This window comes from Pseudorasbora parva, chromosome 4 (assembly GCF_024679245.1).
Source record: "Pseudorasbora parva isolate DD20220531a chromosome 4, ASM2467924v1, whole genome shotgun sequence".
NCBI lineage: Eukaryota > Metazoa > Chordata > Actinopteri > Cypriniformes > Gobionidae > Pseudorasbora > Pseudorasbora parva.
Window position 1 is genome coordinate 9470108 of NC_090175.1, and position 22992 is coordinate 9493099.

At 35.5% G+C, this 22992-nt stretch overlaps 1 protein-coding gene across 1 annotated transcript; it reads right to left on the reverse strand.

The window, feature by feature from the left end:
- Window positions 1–271: 271 nt before the first annotated feature.
- Window positions 272–14399, reverse strand: ifngr1 (interferon gamma receptor 1). The gene is made up of 7 exons (XM_067440811.1): window positions 14172–14399; window positions 8753–8894; window positions 8382–8557; window positions 8129–8277; window positions 4611–4776; window positions 3296–3438; window positions 272–1434 (listed from the first exon to the last, which is right to left on the reverse strand). Exons 1-7 carry the CDS (start codon window positions 14227–14229, stop codon window positions 1123–1125), a joined length of 1146 nt encoding a protein of 381 aa, XP_067296912.1. The 5' UTR covers window positions 14230–14399; the 3' UTR covers window positions 272–1122.
- Between the last annotated feature and the right edge of the window lie 8593 nt (window positions 14400–22992).

A 22992-nucleotide genomic window follows, 5' to 3' on the forward strand; every position in this document is an offset into this window, starting at 1 on the left:
CGTGAAGATCTGCTATATGGCCGTGAGCTCTAATATGTTCCTATTATTTCACAAATACAGTAATTTCTGAGTTGATCACATTTTTGCTGGAAATTTAAATTTCCAAGCTGGAAGTATTTAGTTAACTTATGCATAGACTACCATTCAAAGGTTTGGAGAAACTTTTTAAAGATTTTTAAATGTTTTTGAAAGTCTCCTCTTTTCACCAAGGCTGCATTTATTTGATCAAAAATTACAGTAACATTTTTAAATATTACCATTTAAGTTTTCTATTGTAATATATTTTAAAATGTATTCCTGTGATCTAAGCTGTATTTTCAGCATCATTACTCCAGTCTTCAGTGTCTCATAATCCTTCAGAAATCCTTCAGATATGAGGATTTGCTGCTCAAGAAATATTATCAATGTTGAAAACATGATACATTTATATTTTGAGCAATAGAAAATGTCTTTACTGTCTCTTTTGAGCAAATTAAAATGTCCTTGCTGAATTAAAATATGGATTTTTTTAAACATTTGAACGGTAGTGAACATTTCTGTTTTATTATAGCTCAACTGGTGCATTTCCTATCTTACAAAATAAATATAGATTTTAATTCATGTAGAATTATTTTGCTGTCATTTTCAACAAAACTGCTGATGAATGATCTGTTTGGTGAGAGTGAAACAAAATACAAATGGTTCTGCCACGCTGGTAATTCCGGTGAAACTTGTGCGGATTGCAACATGAATCCAAATTCACGAGTCACCTGACCGGAGCAGCACTCGTAAATGACTTTGGCCAAAGGAATTAATTCTGGCCGACCTGAAGATAAAATGACCATATGCAGCAACAAATACAAGCTTTGATAGACGCAAATGCTTTAAAAAAAAAAAAAAAATTACTGATCTAGTGTCAAAGGTGTTCAATTCAAATAAAAGGGAGTGCCGGTAATGATGACACATTTTTCCATGAATCGGAAAACCTCTGGGGAATTTCGTGATGTCATGTAAAGGCCTGTATTTGTAAGAACATTCCCAACCGGTGTCATTTTCCCAGAATATCCTGGAGACGGGTGCTTTTACAGTCTGTGTTTGGGACTTTCCGTCACTTCTCCACCTCTGGAAACAAAGAGGGAGTCTCTAGCACCCATAACCTTTTACCACATCTCCAGGACTCATCTCCAGACTGAGGGCGTGTGGACAGTCGTAGCCATCCGGCAAGTCGTCCTGCTCAGTGTCATCATCCAGGTCATTTTCCCCGTACGGACTTACAGTGTCCGAACCGCCGGACCGCTCATCCTTGTACCCAGCGGCCGGCTCCTCGTCGCTGTAGCATGCTATCTCTAGTAACGTGGTTTGTTCTTTAAGTCCCTCGTCTGGTTCGATGTGCAGATCGCTGACACAGATCTCCAGCTCCGGTTTGCAAAAGTGTGTTTGTGTTGGCATGATATCCTACCAAACCAGAAAGAGAACATTTAGAGTCGCCGAGCCCCGGGCAGGAATGCGGCCGGGTACCACAACAAGCTCACGACAACAATAGAGATCTGATTAAAAACTGACTGATTAAAGGGATAGTTCACCTAAAAAGATTGTTTGGAAGCAAACAACGCTGGATCCCACCGGCTTTTATCATAAGGACATAAAAATAATGAGTCATTTGATCATTTATGTTGCACAGAAAACAGAAAGTCATTGGTTTGGAACCACATGAGGTCGAGTACATGAGGATTTTTGGGGTGAACTGTCCCTTTAATCAGAGATATGTGTGTGTGTGTGTGTGGTTTACTAGCTCAGTTTTGCCAGCCCACATTTGTATGGTGATTAGTGGTGTCTTTTTTAGCATTATTTATATATTTTTCAAGTGTAGTAATTCTTATTTTATTATTTAGTTTTCATTTGAATTGTAGTAGTTTTCTAAAGTTTCTTAGTAGTTTTTGTCTAATATTTATATTTTACATCAGTTTTATTTCAATTATTAAAAAACAATTTTTAATGGTAGCTAAATGACATGTAATACTCACATCTGAATGGTGATTAGTGTAGCATTTAGTAATATTTTGAAATAGCATTTCAGTTTTAGTAATTTTGTCATATTTTTTGTCTATTTAGCTCTATTTTAGTCACTTTAGTATTTCAAATTAAAACTTTATTTCAGTTTCAACATTACTCATTTAAGTTTAAGCTTTTCATTATTTATTTAATATTATTTATTATTAAATAATATTTATTAAAAATGTTTAATACCGTATTGTTCCAAATATAAGGCAACCCCCTTTTTTTCAAGGTGGATCAAATCTTGTATTTTATAAATATGTTCTTATAAAGAAAATGCTTTTTTTTGAAAGAATTTTCATATTACATATATTTCATAATTTAATGTTTGTATTGAAAGTATGGAAAAATACTGGTAAAATGCAAAAACACTTTTAGGCATACCATCCTAATAACCTGAATGATATATATATATATATATAAATAAGACTTTCCATCTCATAGTTAAACCATGTAGTCTACCAAAATGTCATTAACAGCAGAAGTAAAACCTGTGTACAGTTACGTATAAAAGTCACGTACGTTGGAAGTTCAGCCCGTCAGCGAGGCACGCAAACATGACAGTCACGCGGCTCTTAGACGGTAAGCTTTACTTTGACCGTTAACGTATTTTACCTGACACACCTTTTACCTGTATTTAGCGGCCCTCTTGTTGCCCTCAGGTATATTTTTGACATGTAAAAGTGTTTTTGGGTTTTTTTTAGGTACGTTTCTAAGAAAATAAAATGGTCTTATTTTCGGAACAATACGGTAATTGTAGTTTTAGGTCCTGTCCACACAGTTATTTTCAAAACTGCTGATTTTTCTATGCGGTTTGACCGTTCGTCCACATGCAAACCATTATCCGGTCACGGAAACCACACTTTTTTGAAGAAAAAAAGAGATTTTGGCTTATTATGTTAAAACCAGAACCGCCTATTTTCCAGGCTTCTGATTGGCCAATATGGCTTTACGGTTAGGGTTATATTGCCACCTGTTTGTTTGGCATGATATCTTCGATAAAAAAATTAAAAAAAAAAAAAAACTATATATATATAATTTTTTTTTTTTTTTATCGAAGAAAAAAACTTTATAAAAATACTCGTTTACTAGGCCTTAGTTAACAATAATAATGCTGATTTTGATTGGTTTCTTGTTTATTGTAAATTGTTTGTGCAATTATTTTTACACAATTTTGTGTTTTCAATTCAATCTGGTAATTACGTGAGAATGTTTTACTGAACAATTTACACATAAATACAGATCCCAAACAGCAACTTACCCCAAATCTGTGACGCACAGAGCTGGCTTCCTTCTTAATTTCTGAGTTGTATTTCATCACTAGCAGCATAATGATGACGGTCAGGAAAAGCAGTGTTAAGACGACCCCCAGCACTGGATACAGGTACACCGTGAACGGGGGATCTGGGTGGAAGAGTCAAAAACATCCTCCTCAGCTTGTGCAGGTTAGCTTTGTCTTTTAATATACTTTTAATATTTGTCCCATTATGTTTGTACTCCAACTCATTTTTTAAAAATAAATAAACATTTAATCAGTTGATGATAACTTGATTTTGTGATGGATTTATATTAGTGCTGTCAATAAATATTACAGTATTTTTGAAAGCTATCAAGTTCAATATTTATTAGGCTTTAAAAAATAACTTAATTTAACTGAAATTCAAACAATTGTCACATAAACCATTATAATAAATGTCTTCTGTCTGACAGGTAAGAAATACAGAAATTGAATAAAGAACACATTACAGTCTTACCTGCTTAAGTTGTAAAATAAATATAGTTTAATCCTTATTAAAGCTATAATTTTCTCTGTAACCTTTTTTCTTTGAACATTAGTGAGACATCACAGCGACTGGTTTATTGTGCTGCTGTCACTTTAAGATCTGCCGCTGCTGAACATTACGCCGATCTGACGTTTGAAGACGTTATTTAACTCATCGAAGACTGCTTTTATACTCGACAAAACTGGGTTTTTGGCATAATTGTGTGTGTTCTTGTTCGTTCAAGCAACTTCTTGTGAAATAAACAGTTGTGGAAATGTCGAAAATTAAAGCTAAAGCTCCAATCTCATACTGAAGTTCCCAAAAAATGTGTTGGTGCACTTACATCAGCTTGATAAAAACTGCCTAAAATGACAAAAACCATTGTTGGGAAGAATATATTTGAAGTGTAGTTTGATTGTTTTGTCTTATGTCCCGTTACATTTCATGGAGAGGGCGGGGTTTATGAGCTATACTGCATGCAGCCCCCTGGGGGCGATAGAGACGCTTTGGCTTCACTTTTCAGGACTTGTGTGGCACACTTGGTCGGGACATTCACAGACAGCGCATTCTCTTTTGTTTTGGATGGTTTAAAAGCATTTGTATGAAGAAGAGCGTGATTCATATTCTTGAGATTTAAGAATTAAAATAAGTTCATAAAAATTAGAATGGATTAAAAATTATGAAAACAATATTTGAATATTTTTTAAATAACAGTAAAGTCCTCATAGATATGAACTAATGATGGATGCTGCATTTCCTCTATCATCTGCTGTAGAAATGAGTGGAAGTTTGTTTGGTTGAATTGGCACTTACAGATCCTTATGTCTCCCCTGAAGCAGCTTCTTCTAGGATTGAGTTTTCTTTGTCCGATTTGTCCAGTCAGACTGACACAGTAATTTCCTCTGTGCTCGGAAAACAAAACGGACGTCTCGCATGTTTTAGTCTCCATTAGACATGATACACCATGTTTCTGGGCTCCCTGTAAGAAGTTTGAAAGAAGACAGTTAAAAAACAGTTCACAAAAATTGTGCACTGAATTTCATTCAGATTAACACTACCATTCAAAGTTTGTTTTTTTCAAATAAATATATACAACTTTTATAATCTATTCATCAAAAAATATATATTTCTTGAGCATCAAATCAGCATATCAGAATAATTTCTAAAGGGTCATGTGCCCCGTAATGATGAGTAATGATGCTGAACATTATCACATGACATATAAAACAGGTATCTTAAATTGTAATAATATTTCACAATTTTACTGATTTTAGTGTATTTTTGATCAAATAAATGCAGCCTCTGTGAGCAGAAGAGACATTTAAAAATCGTACCGACCACCGTAATCTTCATTTTAGGATTAATCATTTCTTAAGTTTTCAGTTGTTTCCACACATAAGACAATTATATAATATAGCTAGAATATAGACTATAAAGACTATAGCTAGAATATAGACTATAAAGACTATAGCTATATAGACTATAAAGACTATAGCTAGAATATAGACTATAAAGACTATAGCTAGAATATAGACTATAAAGACTATAGCTATATAGACTATAAAGACTATAGCTAGAATATAGACTATAAAGACTATAGCTATATAGACTATAAAGACTATAGCTATATAGACTATAAAGACTATAGCTATATAGACTATAAAGACTATAGCTATATAGACTATAAAGACTATAGCTATATAGACTATAAAGACTATAGCTATATAGACTATAAAGACTATAGCTATATAGACTATAAAGACTATAGCTATATAGACTATAAAGACTATAGCTATATAGTCTATATAGACTATAAAGACTATAGCTATATAGACTATAAAGGCTATAGCTATATAGACTATAAAGACTATAGCTATATAGACTATAAAGACTATAGCTATATAGACTATAAAGACTATAGCTATATAGACTATAAAGACTATAGCTATATAGACTATAAAGACTATAGCTATATAGACTATAAAGACTATAGCTATATAGACTATAAAGACTATAGCTAGAATATAGACTATAAAGACTATAGCTATATAGACTATAAAGACTATAGCTATATAGACTATAAAGACTATAGCTATATAGACTATAAAGACTATAGCTATATAGATTATAAAGACTATAGCTATATAGACTATAAAGACTATAGCTATATAGACTATAAAGACTATAGCTAGAATATAGACTATAAAGACTATAGCTAGAATATAGACTATAAAGACTATAGCTAGAATATAGACTATAAAGACTATAGCTATATAGACTATAAAGACTATAGCTATATAGACTATAAAGACTATAGCTATATAGACTATAAAGACTATAGCTATATAGACTATAAAGACTATAGCTATATAGACTATAAAGACTATAGCTATATAGACTATAAAGACTATAGCTAGAATATAGACTATAAAGACTATAGCTATATAGACTATAAAGACTATAGCTATATAGACTATAAAGACTATAGCTAGAATATAGACTATAAAGACTATAGCTAGAATATAGACTATAAAGACTATAGCTAGAATATAGACTATAAAGACTATAGCTAGAATATAGACTATAAAGACTATAGCTATATAGACTATAAAGACTATAGCTATATAGACTATAAAGACTATAGCTATATAGACTATAAAGACTATAGCTATATAGACTATAAAGACTATAGCTATATAGACTATAAAGACTATAGCTATATAGACTATAAAGACTATAGCTATATAGACTATAAAGACTATAGCTATATAGACTATAAAGACTATAGCTATATAGACTATAAAGACTATAGCTAGAATATAGACTATAAAGACTATAGCTAGAATATAGACTATAAAGACTATAGCTAGAATATAGACTATAAAGACTATAGCTATATAGACTATAAAGACTATAGCTAGAATATAGACTATAAAGACTATAGCTAGAATATAGACTATAAAGACTATAGCTATATAGACTATAAAGACTATAGCTATATAGACTATAAAGACTATAGCTATATAGACTATAAAGACTATAGCTATATAGACTATAAAGACTATAGCTATATAGATTATAAAGACTATAGCTATATAGACTATAAAGACTATAGCTAGAATATAGACTATAAAGACTATAGCTAGAATATAGACTATAAAGACTATAGCTAGAATATAGACTATAAAGACTATAGCTATATAGACTATAAAGACTATAGCTATATAGACTATAAAGACTATAGCTATATAGACTATAAAGACTATAGCTAGAATATAGACTATAAAGACTATAGCTAGAATATAGACTATAAAGACTATAGCTATATAGACTATAAAGACTATAGCTATATAGACTATAAAGACTATAGCTATATAGATTATAAAGACTATAGCTATATAGACTATAAAGACTATAGCTATATAGACTATAAAGACTATAGCTATATAGACTATAAAGACTATAGCTATATAGACTATAAAGACTATAGCTATATAGACTATAAAGACTATAGCTATATAGACTATAAAGACTATAGCTATATAGATTATAAAGACTATAGCTATATAGATTATAAAGACTATAGCTATATAGACTATAAAGACTATAGCTATATAGACTATAAAGACTATAGCTAGAATATAGACTATAAAGACTATAGCTAGAATATAGACTATAAAGACTATAGCTAGAATATAGACTATAAAGACTATAGCTATATAGACTATAAAGACTATAGCTATATAGACTATAAAGACTATAGCTAGAATATAGACTATAAAGACTATAGCTATATAGACTATAAAGACTATAGCTATATAGACTATAAAGACTATAGCTATATAGACTATAAAGACTTTAGCTATATAGACTATAAAGACTATAGCTATATAGACTATAAAGACTATAGCTAGAATATAGACTATAAAGACTATAGCTAGAATATAGACTATAAAGACTATAGCTATATAGACTATAAAGACTATAGCTAGAATATAGACTATAAAGACTATAGCTATATAGACTATAAAGACTATAGCTAGAATATAGACTATAAAGACTATAGCTATATAGACTATAAAGACTATAGCTAGAATATAGACTATAAAGACTATAGCTAGAATATAGACTATAAAGACTATAGCTAGAATATAGACTATAAAGACTATAGCTAGAATATAGACTATAAAGACTATAGCTAGAATATAGTGTTAAAAATCCCATGGGCTACTTATGGTGCTTTTTTGAGCTATAAATGATCACACTATAAAAAAGCTGCTGAAGTTTTTGTGTGATCCATTCTTATAAGCGGACAGGAAAGTGAATGCTACCTCTTCTGCTTCAACGGTGTATGTCAGTTTATTATCTTTGAGGTCCCTCAGAGCCGGCGTATTTCTGTACAGTTCAATAGGGTTGATGAACTGGACGAGAAGTTCGCCATCTTTGGGTGAAAGTTCAACCTCGGGAAAATCCAAATGACCTGAACGCACAACAACAGTACTGTTAGATCACACTGCATATGTTTGCTACGATAGTTAATGGATGATATTTCAGAGCTCAACCAATAACACAGGCTAAACATACACGTGATTTTGGCATTGGTGACTAATTCATTGAAGCTGAAAATATCTGAATCGCGAGATTCTGACGGCTGTCCTCCCCGAGTGGCCTCCACACGGACAAAGTAGTAATTGGTCCCTGAATCGAACAGCATACTGGATATGTTCAAACTTAGTTTTTGTGTGCTATTCAGTAGTATCCTGGAACATAAATAAATAACAGTAAGGTCATGATGACAACAATTAAACACTTTCAAACTAAAAAATGAAAAGCCTTATGGTTTGGCTAGTATTTCACAATGATTCAGTCATTTAATCAAGCTAGAATGAACCTTTTAAAGACTATAAAAGGCAGTGAAAGATTGAAGCTGTTGTGGTTTGATTCAGATCATTTACCTGTTTTCAGAATTGACTGCCGCGATCACCTTCGCTAAGAAGGAAACATCCGGACTGAGATCGGGATATTCCCATCGTACTTCCACTCCATAGCTGTCACAATGAATGGACACGTTTGCAGGAGGAGACGGGCGACTCGTGACTAAAAGAGAGTTCATCATATTAGAGTCAGACCACCTGATTTATTTCTTATTATTATGCTAAACTGAACACTGCTCAGAATTCACATTCAGAGTACTTTAAAAAGACAAATACTGTAACATAAGTAGATACTGACATAAGATTTATTTGTGTTTAACATTATTCTCATGACAAGAACATTTAATTGTCAGTAGCCTACAGTAAATAAATCAAATTCTCATTTGCATTACTATAAAGCAAAAAGTGATATTTAAATATTCCATTATTTAGTACATTGTTTATTAAGGCAATCAAAATGACATTTTACATTTATGCATTTGGCAGACGCTTTTATCCAAAGTGTCTTACATTGCATTCAAGGTACACATTTTACATTTTTGTCAATTCTTGCTTTCCCAGTGGTTAGATGACTTTCAAACTAAATCTAATAATTAAACAAAAAACAAAAAAAAATTGTTATTGTGTGTGCGTGCGTGTGTGTGTGTGTGGCCGGCATGGTAAACATTACATTATGGAGAAAAATGTCCCCACAAAGATGGCAATATATGAAATCCTTGTCCTTGTGGGGACATTTTTTGGTCCCCATGAGGAAAGCATCTTATAAATCCTACTAAGTGTTGTTTTTTGAAAATGTTTTTACCGAGATGGGTAGGTTTAGGGGTAGGGGCAGTTTGTTTTTTGTGAAATATGAGGACACAAATGTGTGAAATGACATGGGTATGACACAGGTATTACAGGAGAGGATTGGCCATGTCCCCACTTTTCAAAATGCTTATAAATCATACAGGATGAGTTTTTTTGAGAAAGTAAAAATGCTGAATGTTTCCTGTGATGGGTAGTTTTAGGGGCAAGGCAGTGTGTGTGTGTGTGTGATGGGTAGGTTTAGGGGCAGGGCAGTGTGTGTGTGTGTGTGTGTGTGTGTTGGGTAGGTTTAGGGCCAGGGTTAGTTTAGGGGGATAGAAAATACGGTTTGTGCAGAATAAAAGCCATTACGCCTATGGAGAGTCCCCACAATTTACAAAAAAAAGTGTGTGTGTGTGTGTGTGTGTGTGTGTGTGTGTGTGTGTGTGTGTGTGTGTGTGTGTGTGTGTGTGTGCGTGTGCGTGTGCGTGTGTTAGAATTGAAAATAAATGTAGTCAATTGTAATAAAAAAAATAATGGTGCAACATCAAAAACACGGCAACAAACAATGACTTCCAGTGGTTAGATGACTGAGGGATGATTGTTGGTGTTTGTTGGGACAGTATGAACAAGTCTTTACAGGCTCCATGTCCCCACGTGACCCTTCCCAGCCAGCGCTCGCTCTCTTTAGGGTCTTTCCAGTTCCAGCTCTCTTCAACCGTTTTAATATAAACCTGAGATCACCAGCCAGTGGTCCCCACAATGTAAATGGATTCATAAACATGCTAAATTGTTTTTTTTTTTTGAGAAAGTAAAAATGCAGAATGTTTCCTGTAATGGGTAGGTTTAGGGGCTGGGCCGTACAGTACAGTATAAAAACCATTACGTTTATGGAGAGTCCCCACAAAGATAGTGAACCAGACGTGTGTGTGTGTGTGTGTGTGTGTGTGTGTGTGTGTGTGTGTGTGTGTGTGTGTGTGTGTGTGTGTGTGTGTGTGTGTGATGGGTAGGTTTAGGGGTAGGGTAGTGCAGGGGCGTGGGACTGGGGGGATAAAGGGTACTGAGTAACCAGGGCCCGAGGCAGGGGGGGGGGGCTTAGAAGTCAGTTTTCTATACATACACATACATGGTACGGGGGCCCAGCAAGATGGTTTGTACCCAGGGCCCAAAATTTGGTGCTACGCCCCTGGGGTAGTGTAAGGGGATAGAAAATACGATTTGTACAGTATAAAAACCATTACGCCTATGGAATGTCCCCATATGTCACAAAAACAAACGTGTGTGTGCGTGGGTGCATAAAAATAATGGTGCAACATTAAAAACAGCCAACAAACAATGACTTCCAGTGGTTAGATGACTGACGGATGATTGTTGGTGTTTGTTGGGACAGTATGAACAAGTCTTTACAGGCTCCATGTCCCCACGTGACCCTTCCCAGCCAGCGCTCGCTCTCTTTAGGGTCTTTCCAATTCCAGCTCTCTTTAACCGTTTTTCCCTTCCCGCTGGCTATACCAGCCGAACACACACCCACACACACACACACACACGCTTACACATGCCGTATGCTAACAGACAGCATTTAACCTGTGATGACGCACGCTATTATCTAATTTGTTCAAATGTGACATATTTATAACTATTTAGGATTTTAATGCGAGGAAGTCGTTTATTCTCCTGACTCGGTTTGAATAACCATTACTAGCCGTACCATCGTCACTGAGAAGAAATGTGACGGGAGCACACACACACCCATTATTCTGAAAGCTGATACAATTTTCTGAGAAATCACAGAACAGAACAAGATCGGTTGTGTCAATCACAGTCTGTCCCAATGCTCGCCTTATAAGAAAAGACGTCTACTTCCTTAAAACTGCCTGAACTTCTGAGAACTCCCACCCAAAAACATCTCACATTACACATGACAGAGGTGTTGTACTTCCGGGACCAAGCTGTGGCTCTTTTAATGGGGTTTAAATTGAGTTATGACTGAAATCAGATCCATTTGTGTAGTATAATCTTAGTCTGATCTAATGGCCTTTAACACCTGTCATCACAGTCTCGCATTTATCACATCAGACTCCTAATCAGATTTATTCAGTCATATGCTTGAACTTTGACCTGCTGTATGGATTTCGTTAATGTGTAGAGTACAGTATCTGTCTGTCATGATTGTATTTCTGGCCAAATGTCTCAATTGTGAAGCACACATAATCCATGGATAACAGGAATGGGTGAAATGACAGGGCTGACGATAGAGAGAAAGGTTTGTGTACCTGTCGGATGAGTTTTGGGCAACACTTTATTATGATGGTCCCTTTTTAACAATCTGTTTACTAGTAGCTTTGCAACAACATGTCAATTAGCTCTCATTAGAGTATTAGTAGACTGTAGTTAATATCTGCTGACTCTTTATTGTGATGGTCCTTCAACAGACTTACTGCTGACTGCACAAAAATCTTCAAATGTTTTTTCCAAATCCTGAGTTGTGCTTTTTGGGGGTTATTTTTGGGGGTTATTTTTCCAGTGTTTGGGTAGTTTTTTGTGTTATAATCTATATAAAATATGCTATACTGTAAAATATGTTTGAAAATAAAGGAATTATCATGCAAACAAGTGGTTGTGTGGAGTATTTTTTATTTTATTTTACGTTTAGAGAAGTGGTTCTCAAACCTGTCCTGGAGGACCACCAGCCCTGCACAGTTTGTATGTCTCCCTCATCTAACACACCTGATTCAACTCATGAGCTCATTAGTAGAGACTGCAAAACCTGAAATGGGTGTTTAAGATATTGGGAGACATACAAAATGTGCTTCTCCTGGGTGGTACATCAGGAGAGGTTTGAGAACCACTGGTTTAGAGGATTTAAGTTCATCCATAAGCATTAATTCTTGTATGAGGCTAGCATTATATTAAAAACAAATCAACCCACTATTCTGGGTTAAAGGGACAGTTCACCCAAAAATATATATTATCCAATGATTTACTCCCCCTCAAGTCATCATAAGTGTATATGACTTTCTTCTTTCAAACGAACACATATTTATTTTAAAATAAAATTCCTGGCTAATCCAAGTTTTTTAATAAAATTTGAAGCCCAAAAAAGTGCATCCATCCATTATAAAAGTACTCCATACAGCTCTGGGGGTTAATAAAGGCCGTCTGAAGCTTAAATTAAAGGTTAATCTGAAGCATATCAATGGGTTTGTGAAATAAAAATATACATATTTATCTCATTATAAAATGAAATATCTAGCTTCCTCCACACCAGTATTCATCTGAAGTACTTCTCTGTGGGGCTTTAAATTTTGGGCTGTCACTGCCATTATAAAGTTTCGATTAGCCAGGGCATTTTTTTATAACGCTGACTGTGTTCGTCTGAAAGAAGAAAGTCACACACACCTAGGATGGCTTGAGGGTGAGTAAATCATGGCGGACATTTTTGTATGAACTATTCTATTAAATAAACAACCGAATTTGCTTGTTAAAATTAACCCAGCATGTGCTCTTTCCTATATTTGCCCAGCCCAGTGTTTTTCTCATGTAGGAGTAACTTTGCAACACGTCAACTTATTCTAACACTAACGTCTATATGCATCTTGGATTAATCTCAAATGTGAGTGCAATAAAAAAAAATAGCATCTGTACCAGCCCTTTGGACCTCGCGAGCACATAAAACCATGCTTTTAAAATTCTTATCATGTTAATCATCCTTGTAAAAACAGCTCAGAGAGCAAAGACCTTTAGAAAGCAGGATTTCAATATGGGGTTTTCTAATGACTGATTCATATTCAATCCTGAATACGTGATGTCATTTAAAAGCAACAGCAAAACAATCAGTGTAAAAAGCATATGAAGTCTTGATGCATGTGATTAGAATATGTTGAATACATACATTTGGATGACACTTCTATCCAAAGCAACTTAAACAGCATTAACATATATTTCTATCAGTCTTGCATTGCCTGGGCATTAACCCCCCTGACCTTTGTGTTGCAAGCACCACACTCTACTCGGTTTGACCCACAGGACTGCCAGATTAGATTAATTTAGATTTTAAAGTAATTTAAAGTCAAATAAAAATTCCTACCAAGTAGTACAATATAACAAAAGTCATTAATTAATAACATTTTTATTTAGTGACAGTGAATGGGATCTGCTTCTTATACCCGCAAGAATACTCAACTATGTACTTAAAAAAAAAAAGTACAATGTACTCATTGTAATCATACTGTATTGCAAAACACCTTTGCTGATATTGAGGTGGGACATGGGTAAAGTTAGGGTCAGGTGTGGTGGTGTGGGTAAGTTTAAGGGAAGTGTCAACAATGTAATTATAAATGAATTACAGATGTAATTACATGAAGGTAATTTTTTAAAATGTAAGTACACAATAAGTGCATTGTATCATATTATTCATTTAAATGATAGTACATTGTAGTTAAGGCACCTAATATAAAATGGATCCATACAAATAATAATATTATATATATATATACGTAAGGCTATAAATATTTTTAAAAAGTAAGTAGCCTAATAAATGTATTCAGTATTTATTATTTTAACTAATAAATAATAATCCTTCAAACTAATACATGATAATACTATATAAATATTACATTAATTCGATGCTAGTAAAATAAATGAAATAAAATCTTACCCTCTGATGTGGATTTATGGATTAAGATCAAGACAGTGATATAGAGCTGTATCCGCATTATCGCCAGCGAGTTTGAATCCAGTATTCACATATTATCTTCGAGTAAAATAAAAAGTTAATCCTGTTGAAATGATAGTTCTTCAAGTAAAGCCCATTGTCGGTGAGATCCGTGTGAGCCGTGAGCAGCGCGTGCGGTTCCGGCGAAGCGGCGCTCTTCTCTTCAGGGAAATGACGTGTGTGTGGATCACTCCCTCAGGCACAACACAGGTGTTGACACCATGGTTGACACTCAGGTATCTAGACTACAGGTTACTCACTCACTTACTCACTCACTCACTTGTTAAGGCTTGACCCAAACTTACATGAGTTCACTAATGAATGAGAATCATTTTACCGAAATATTTCAAATGTTACCTTCAATGGATCAGTTATTTCATCTGTGGGATTAAATGAGATGGTGCCCTCTAATGTTATTGGGCTATATTGCGTTGAGGCTACCTGTGATAAGTTATCTACATCTGGATATCGCCTCGCCGGAGTGAGAAACATTGCCAAATTCTTTACTTGAATCTGTGTGTTGTTGTTTCTCGTTTAATATGCTGTGGCGCCACAATTTGAACACTCAGTCACCATCCAATCAAAACTGACAATTTTTTTTAAAAAAATGGAATATTGCCGTTTTTAGTTATTGCTAATTATTTCTTCGTGCATAACATTATTTTTTGTATTAATGTGCCCTCGTAATCTTTAACCCTTGTGTGGTGTTCATGTTCGTGGGTCTGGTGGACCCGATGCATTTTTGGGTTTTTAATTCGACACAATCAAAATTTGTATGTTTAAACTCAACAGATGTTTACTTCATCCAAATTACAAGCAATATAAACAGCATATATGGTTCATAGTTTCTCTTTACCTTTGTTAGATCACATTTAAGAATTGCAACCTCGTATGGGAATGGCATGGGTAGAAACAAAACTCACCTACACACACACACACACACACACACACACACACACACACACACACACACACACACACACACACAGAGATATGTGGTATATGGTTACTTTCCATAGGCATAATGGTTTTTCTAATGTAGCCTACAATCTGTATAATCTGTCCCCCAATCTGTATAATCTATCCCCCTACACTAACCCTACCCCTAAAAATACCCATCACAGAAAACTTTTAGCATTTTTTGATTTTCAAAAATAACACAATTTAGTATGTTTTAGTATGAGGACACAGATATCATCATAAACCATGTTGACGGATGTCTTTATACACATTTGTGTCCTTACCATAAACATGAACACACACACACACACACTAACAGCAGGCCCTGACAGGAGGAGGACAGAGTAAAAGTACACAGGACCTACAATTCCCACACTTTTATTAGCCCCGAACATCCTGTGTGTAATATAAATGTGTGTGTGTGTGTGTGGGGTGGGGGTGGGGGGGGGTGTACATTGAAAATGTGTTCTGATAAATATTGCTCACAGAAAATGAGCCAAGGCCAATGAGTCTCATTTTGAAAAAATAATTAATCATATCATTTTTCTTTTGATAAAAAATGAAAACGGGTCCAACAGAGGAATAGTTCACTTTAAAAGGAAAATTACCCCATGATTTATTCACCCTCAAGCCATCTCAAGTGTATCTGACTTTCTTCTCTCTGATGAACCCAATCTGAGTTATATTACAGTTTTTCTCAATTGTTTACACACAAATACCGGTACTGGAGCTCAACATGTAACTCTCGCACCAACCCACTGAATCAACACAAATCCGGCTTCACACTCAAATTGCAGCTCTAAAACACTTTTTCAAAACACTACGCACAATTCTCATGCATTTGGCACAATTTTCATGCTGACAATCTCTTGTTTTCACAAGGAACACACTGCCATTCAAATACGCACACTGGCTCATCGCATGGGCAAACAACCTGTGACCTGTCAGTTTTATGATCAGCAAACCCGTCACAAAGTTTTACAATCAGCAATAAGCAAATAGTTTTACTGTAAATTTGTAAACAGTCAATTTCTTTTGTTGTTTTGTATGTAGACCACTGTATGTGCAAACATGTTGGTTGTGATGTACACTGTATACATTGTTTTTGTGGGGAAATACAATATATTTGTTACCGTCGATGTGTGTTCTGAGTATAAAAACGATATTCTCAAATATTTACAACTCACTTATTTATGGACTGTCTGTAGTAAGTGTAACACTGAACCAAAATAAGACCTAGGCCTATATACGTCCATTGAGCACATCAGTGTTCAGCTGCTTCTTATAAATGTCTATGATGGTTTGTGTGTGTCATTTGAAAACAAAACACCATTTTGAGAAGAAATAAGATTGTTTTGAATGTAATGTTTCATTTTGCAGGAGATTTTCTTCTTTCCAGGTTTGCCCATTGTGTGTGATTTTTGATTTGTGTGTAGATTTCTGAGAGTATGAGGCATGCTTTCAGAAAATTTGTGTAAATAATTGAGAAAAACTAATAAAGATCCTGGCTCTTCCAAGTGTTATAATGACAGTGATGGGGTCCATTGAGTTTAAAGCCCACAAAAGTGCATCCATCCACTATAATTGTACTCCACACGGCTCCGGGGGGTTAAGAAAGGTCTCCTGAAGCGGATCGATATGTTTTTGTAAGAAAAAAACATTACGTATTCAACTTACGGAAAAAGTGTATAGTGACCAGCATCAGTTACGGCGCTTCATTGCCATTTATAAATCTTCTCCCGTGGCCTCATGATAGTGAAGTGTCCATCGTATGCACACTTCAGAGTTTCGCCGGAAGCAATAGGTCATCCGGGTATTTTTTGCCTACTCTTTTATGAGCACTGTGTGAGTTTGGATGTACTTCTTGTGTCACATACTATTCTTGTCCTACTATATAGTAGGGAAGTATGCTATATCGGATGTAGTCAAAGTCACTCTTAAAAATGCATCAAAATGTATCAATTAGCATGCATTTAATTGCAAACACTATTATAAAGTGTTGAAAAATATTCCAGGAATGATGCTGAGAGCAGGATCAGGATGTGGTTCTCAACTGTTGTTGTCCTCATGAGCGACGTCAGTGTCAGCTCAATATGTCGGAGCATGAGCACTGAGCGCAGCTTTAACCTGTAATATCCTCTGGCATCCATGAGCGCTGTACACGGAGAGAGAAAGATTACTCTGGAGCGAGTGACCCTTCCCCTCTGGAGCTGAAGTTTTCTGCATCTCTTATATAAGACACCAGAGCTGGATCTGTCTGGAACAGGCCAAAACGGACCAGAAAATCACTTGAAGGTGATTTTGTGTGAATGTGGGGGTTTAGAATATTTGAACTTGGTTACACTCCAAAAAATCTTGGGTTATTTTTTAGTGTTTGGGTAGTTTTTGTGTTACCCAGCTCCTGGGTCAGACATAACAACCCAGTGTTTGGGTAGTTTTTGTCAGATGTAACAACCCAGTGTTTGGGTAGTTTTTGTCAGATGTAATAAACCCAGTGTTTGGGTAGTTTTTGTCAGATGTAATAAACCCAGTGTTTGGGTAGTTTTTGTCAGATGTAATAAACCCAGTGTTTGGGTAGTTTTTGTCAGATGTAATAAACCCAGTGTTTGGGTAGTTTTTGTCAGATGTAATAAACCCAGTGTTTGGGTAGTTTTTGTCAGATGTAATAAACCCAGTGTTTGGGTAGTTTTTGTCAGATGTAATAAACCCAGTGTTTGGGTAGTTTTTGTCAGATGTAACAACCCAGTGTTTGGGTAGTTTTTGTCAGATGTAATAAACCCAGTGTTTGGGTAGTTTTTGTCAGATGTAATAAACCCAGTGTTTGGGTAGTTTTTGTCAGATGTAATAAACCCAGTGTTTGGGTAGTTTTTGTCAGACGTAACAACCCAGTGTTTGGGTAGTTTTTGTCAGATGTAATAAACCCAGTGTTTGGGTAGTTTTTGTCAGATGTAATAAACCCAGTGTTTGGGTAGTTTTTGTCAGATGTAATAAACCCAGTGTTTGGGTAGTTTTTGTCAGATGTAATAAACCCAGTGTTTGGGTAGTTTTTGTCAGATATAATAAACCCAGTGTTTGGGTAGTTTTTGTCAGATGTAACAACCCAGTGTTTGGGTAGTTTTTGTCAGATGTAACAACCCAGTGTTTGGGTAGTTTTTGTGTTACCCAGCTCCTGGGTCAGAAGTAACAACCCAGTGTTTGGGTAGTTTTTGTGTTACCCAGCTCCTGGGTCAGATGTAACAACTCAGTATTTGGGTAGTTTTTGTCAGATGTAATAAACCCAGTGTTTGGGTAGTTTTTGTCAGATGTAACAACCCAGTGTTTGGGTAGTTTTTGTCAGATGTAATAAACCCAGTGTTTGGGTAGTTTTTGTCAGATGTAATAAACCCAGTGTTTGGGTAGTTTTTGTCAGATGTAATAAACCCAGTGTTTGGGTAGTTTTTGTCAGATGTAATAAACCCAGTGTTTGGGTAGTTTTTGTCAGATGTAATAAACCCAGTGTTTGGGTAGTTTTTGTCAGACGTAACAACCCAGTGTTTGGGTAGTTTTTGTCAGATGTAATAAACCCAGTGTTTGGGTAGTTTTTGTCAGATGTAATAAACCCAGTGTTTGGGTAGTTTTTGTCAGACGTAACAACCCAGTGTTTGGGTAGTTTTTGTCAGATGTAATAAACCCAGTGTTTGGGTAGTTTTTGTCAGATGTAATAAACCCAGTGTTTGGGTAGTTTTTGTCAGATGTAATAAACCCAGTGTTTGGGTAGTTTTTGTCAGATGTAATAAACCCAGTGTTTGGGTAGTTTTTGTCAGATGTAATAAACCCAGTGTTTGGGTAGTTTTTGTCAGATGTAATAAACCCAGTGTTTGGGTAGTTTTTGTCAGATGTAATAAACCCAGTGTTTGGGTAGTTTTTGTCAGACGTAACAACCCAGTGTTTGGGTAGTTTTTGTCAGATGTAATAAACCCAGTGTTTGGGTAGTTTTTGTCAGATGTAATAAACCCAGTGTTTGGGTAGTTTTTGTCAGATGTAATAAACCCAGTGTTTGGGTAGTTTTTGTCAGATGTAATAAACCCAGTGTTTGGGTAGTTTTTGTCAGATGTAATAAACCCAGTGTTTGGGTAGTTTTTGTCAGACGTAACAACCCAGTGTTTGGGTAGTTTTTGTCAGATGTAATAAACCCAGTGTTTGGGTAGTTTTTGTCAGATGTAATAAACCCAGTGTTTGGGTAGTTTTTGTCAGATGTAATAAACCCAGTGTTTGGGTAGTTTTTGTCAGACGTAACAACCCAGTGTTTGGGTAGTTTTGTGTTACCCAGCTCCTGGGTCAGACATAACAACCCATTCGTTTTTGTGTTACCCAGCTGTGTTTCAATGTTGAAAACAGTGTCATAGTTTTGTGAAAGCTGTAATACATTTTTTTTCCGGATTCTTTAAAAAGTTCAAAAGCTTATTAAAAAAAAAGTTAAAAAGGACAGCATTTATTTGAAACACATCTTTTTGTAACATTATAAATGTCTTTACTGTCACTTTTGATCTATTTAAAGCATCATTGCTATAAACAAAGAAGAAAAATCTTAAAGCTCATGGCTATGGAGGACCAAATTACTCAAAATTAAATAATTCAATAAATAAAGAATTCAATAAAACAACAATTTAAATGTACTAGTTTATTCTAAAATAATTAATTTAATAAAATATGAATTAAATAATTAAATGTATCTATTAGCTATTTACTTTGTAAAATTACATGAAAACAACATTTATTAATGTTTACAGTTTTTGCCCGTTGCTTGAACACTTTAGCTCCATGCTTAGACTAAAGTAACACAACGTGAAGCTTTTGTTACCATACCTCAAACACTTGTACCCATACCTTAAACAAAAGCGCTGCTTTGCACTCTAGTTGCAATTCTGCAACACACTTACGCCTTTATGCAACACACTCGGTCCTGCGTACTACACTCTATTCATACATAAAACACTTCGTTCAAAAATGAAATCTCAGGGTGCCATTTGGAAAACACAAAATACAACACACATCGTGCAATTGCAATCACTCAAATACATACCTGAAGGCACTTACTTGCAAAACTGAACACCAATCAGCCAACCACAAATAGGCCTCAGTTAAGCCATGTTGAGAACTTTGCAACCATTGAGGCAGGGAGAGAGAGAGACAGAGAGAGAGAGAGAGAGAGAGAGAGAGAGAGAGAGAGAGAGAGAGAGAGAGAGAGAGAGAGAGAGAGAGAGAGAGAGAGAGAGAGAGATGCATCTGTCATAAGGACATTCAGATTCCAGAGTGTATCTATCTACATACTATACCGTATCACATTACTGTTTTGCAAGTTGGCTAGTGCTCCTTTAGTAACAAAAAATTGTAGTTTTGTGTATCATACAGTACGGTACATAGCACTGTACCATTGAGATTGTACTGTAGTGTGAAGTATAGTACTGAGATGTACAGTATTGTGTCATTTGTAACATTTCAGTACTTTCATTTTTGGTTGTTGTGAAAACCTTTGTTGGAACAAAACAGAAACTGTAAGTGCATTGCTTCACAGAATGCTAACCGATGAACTGAATAAAAACAGTGAAAATTAAAGACTACAGTGTTTTATAAGTAGACTAGTGTGTTCCTCTGATCTGAAAGTGTATTCATATGATGCAAGTGTGTATCATTTTGTCATCAGAGTTACATTTTGACAAAGGAATGTTAGGTTTTGATAGCAGTTTCAGTTTGACACAGATGTGAACGGTATATTTCCCAGGGTTGTGTCATGTTTGCTTGTGTGTAGCGTTTTGGCACAATGAGCGAAGTTTTGCAAAATGTGTTCAAGCAACGGGCAAAAACTGTAATATATTTCACAATTACCTCTTCCACACACACTATTGCTGTTTAAAAATCTATTTTTGATTAATAAATGTGCTTTTTCAAAAAGTCGTTTTTCATAAAAAAATGCTGCATTTACAAATGACGCCTATTTGATGAATCATGCATTTCCAAAGCACGATTTTCCCAAAGATTTTTTTCATAATAACAGAGGACATTTCACAAATGCCAATCAACAGGCAGTGGGCGGAGCTTGGTGCTGATTGGATAATCCTTTCAGGTTGATTTTTTTCTGTCTGGGTCTGGTAAGTGGCATGGGGAATTTGGGGAATTGATTGGAAATTAATATGGCGGTAGGAATTGATCAAGATAAAAACGCACTGCCTTAAACACAGCCACAGCTCTCATAGTTTTCAGGTTTTTAGAAAATTCAATAAAGTCAAAAAAATACATTTTCAGTCACCACACCACAGACAGATCGATCAGTCATCTCTTCAACTTCAAACCAATCAGCGCCAAGCTCCGCCCACTGCCTTTTGATTGACATTTGTGAAATGTCCTCTGCTATTATTATGAAAAAAAATCTTTGGGAAAACCGTGCCTTGGAAATGCATGATTCGTCAAATTTGTCATGTCAAGTTCGTAAAAAAGCAGCATATTATTATGAAAAATGGCTTTTTGAAAAAGCACTTTTAATAATGGAAAAAAATATTTTTAAACATAACAATAGTGCGTGTGGAAGAGGTGATTGTGAAATATATTAACCAACACATGTCGTGTTTTTATGTAATTTTACAAAATACATAGATACATTTATTTATTTCATGATTTAAGTAATATTTAATTAAAGTAATATTTAATTTTAACTACTTAGGGTCAACAGTCCAGAGCAATGGGGAGTGTGGAAAAGAGGTGAAGAAGCGTGTGCAGGCAGGTTAGAATGGGTGGAGAAAAGTGTCAGGTCTGTTGTGTGATAAAAGAGTACCAGCGAGAATGAAAGGAAAGGTGTACAGGACAGTAGTGAGACCAGCGGTGTTGTATGGTTTGGAGACAGTTGCTCTGAGGAAAAGACAGGAGGCAGAGCTAGAGGTAGCAGAGCTGAAGATGTTGAGGTTCTCTTTGGGAGTGATGAGGATAGATAGGATCAGGAATGAGTACATCAGAGGGACAGCACATGTCAGATGTTTTGGAGACAAAGTTAGAGAGGCCAGGTTGAGATGGTTTGGACATGTTCAGAGGAGGGAGAGTGAATATATCGGTAAAAGGATGCTGAGGTTAGAGCGGCCAGACAGGAGTTTAAGAGGAAGACCAAAGAGGAGGTTTATGGATGTAGTGAAGGAGGACATGAAGGTAGTCGGTCTGAGAGAAGAGGATACAGAGGATAGAAATAGATGGAGGCGGATGATTCGCTGTGGCGACCGCTGAAGGGAACAGCCGAAAGAAGAAGAAGAAGAAAAAGTAATATTTAATTAATAAATATTTTTTTAATTAATTATTTCAGAATAAACTGGTACATTTAATTGTTGTTTTATTGAATTCATTAATTATTTCATTATTTAATTTTGAGTAATTTGGTCCTCCATACACGGCAAGCATCACCACTTTCACCAGTGACAACACTCATTGTCAGCTGTTGAGTAAGATGAATGAGTTTTCAGTCAGGCATTAAGACGAAACGCTACCGTGCCAGAGTAACCAACTCACATAAACACTCAACACACAAGCAAAGAAAGAGAAAGCGGTGAGGAAAGCCTCTTAAAGGATTACAGCTGCTGTGCTTTGCGGAAGCAGATGTGGAGTGATTGTGATCACTGAACAAACATCGGTACAGGTGTGTGAGGAGACTCCGGTGGCTGGATGATTTTGATTAAAGTGTGTTGTTTCTGCGCCAAAGCTGTCACTAAATGCCAAAATACAAACAACTTTTAATACGTCGCTTCGTCTCATGTGTATGGGCACAAGCAGAGTGTTCAAACTATTC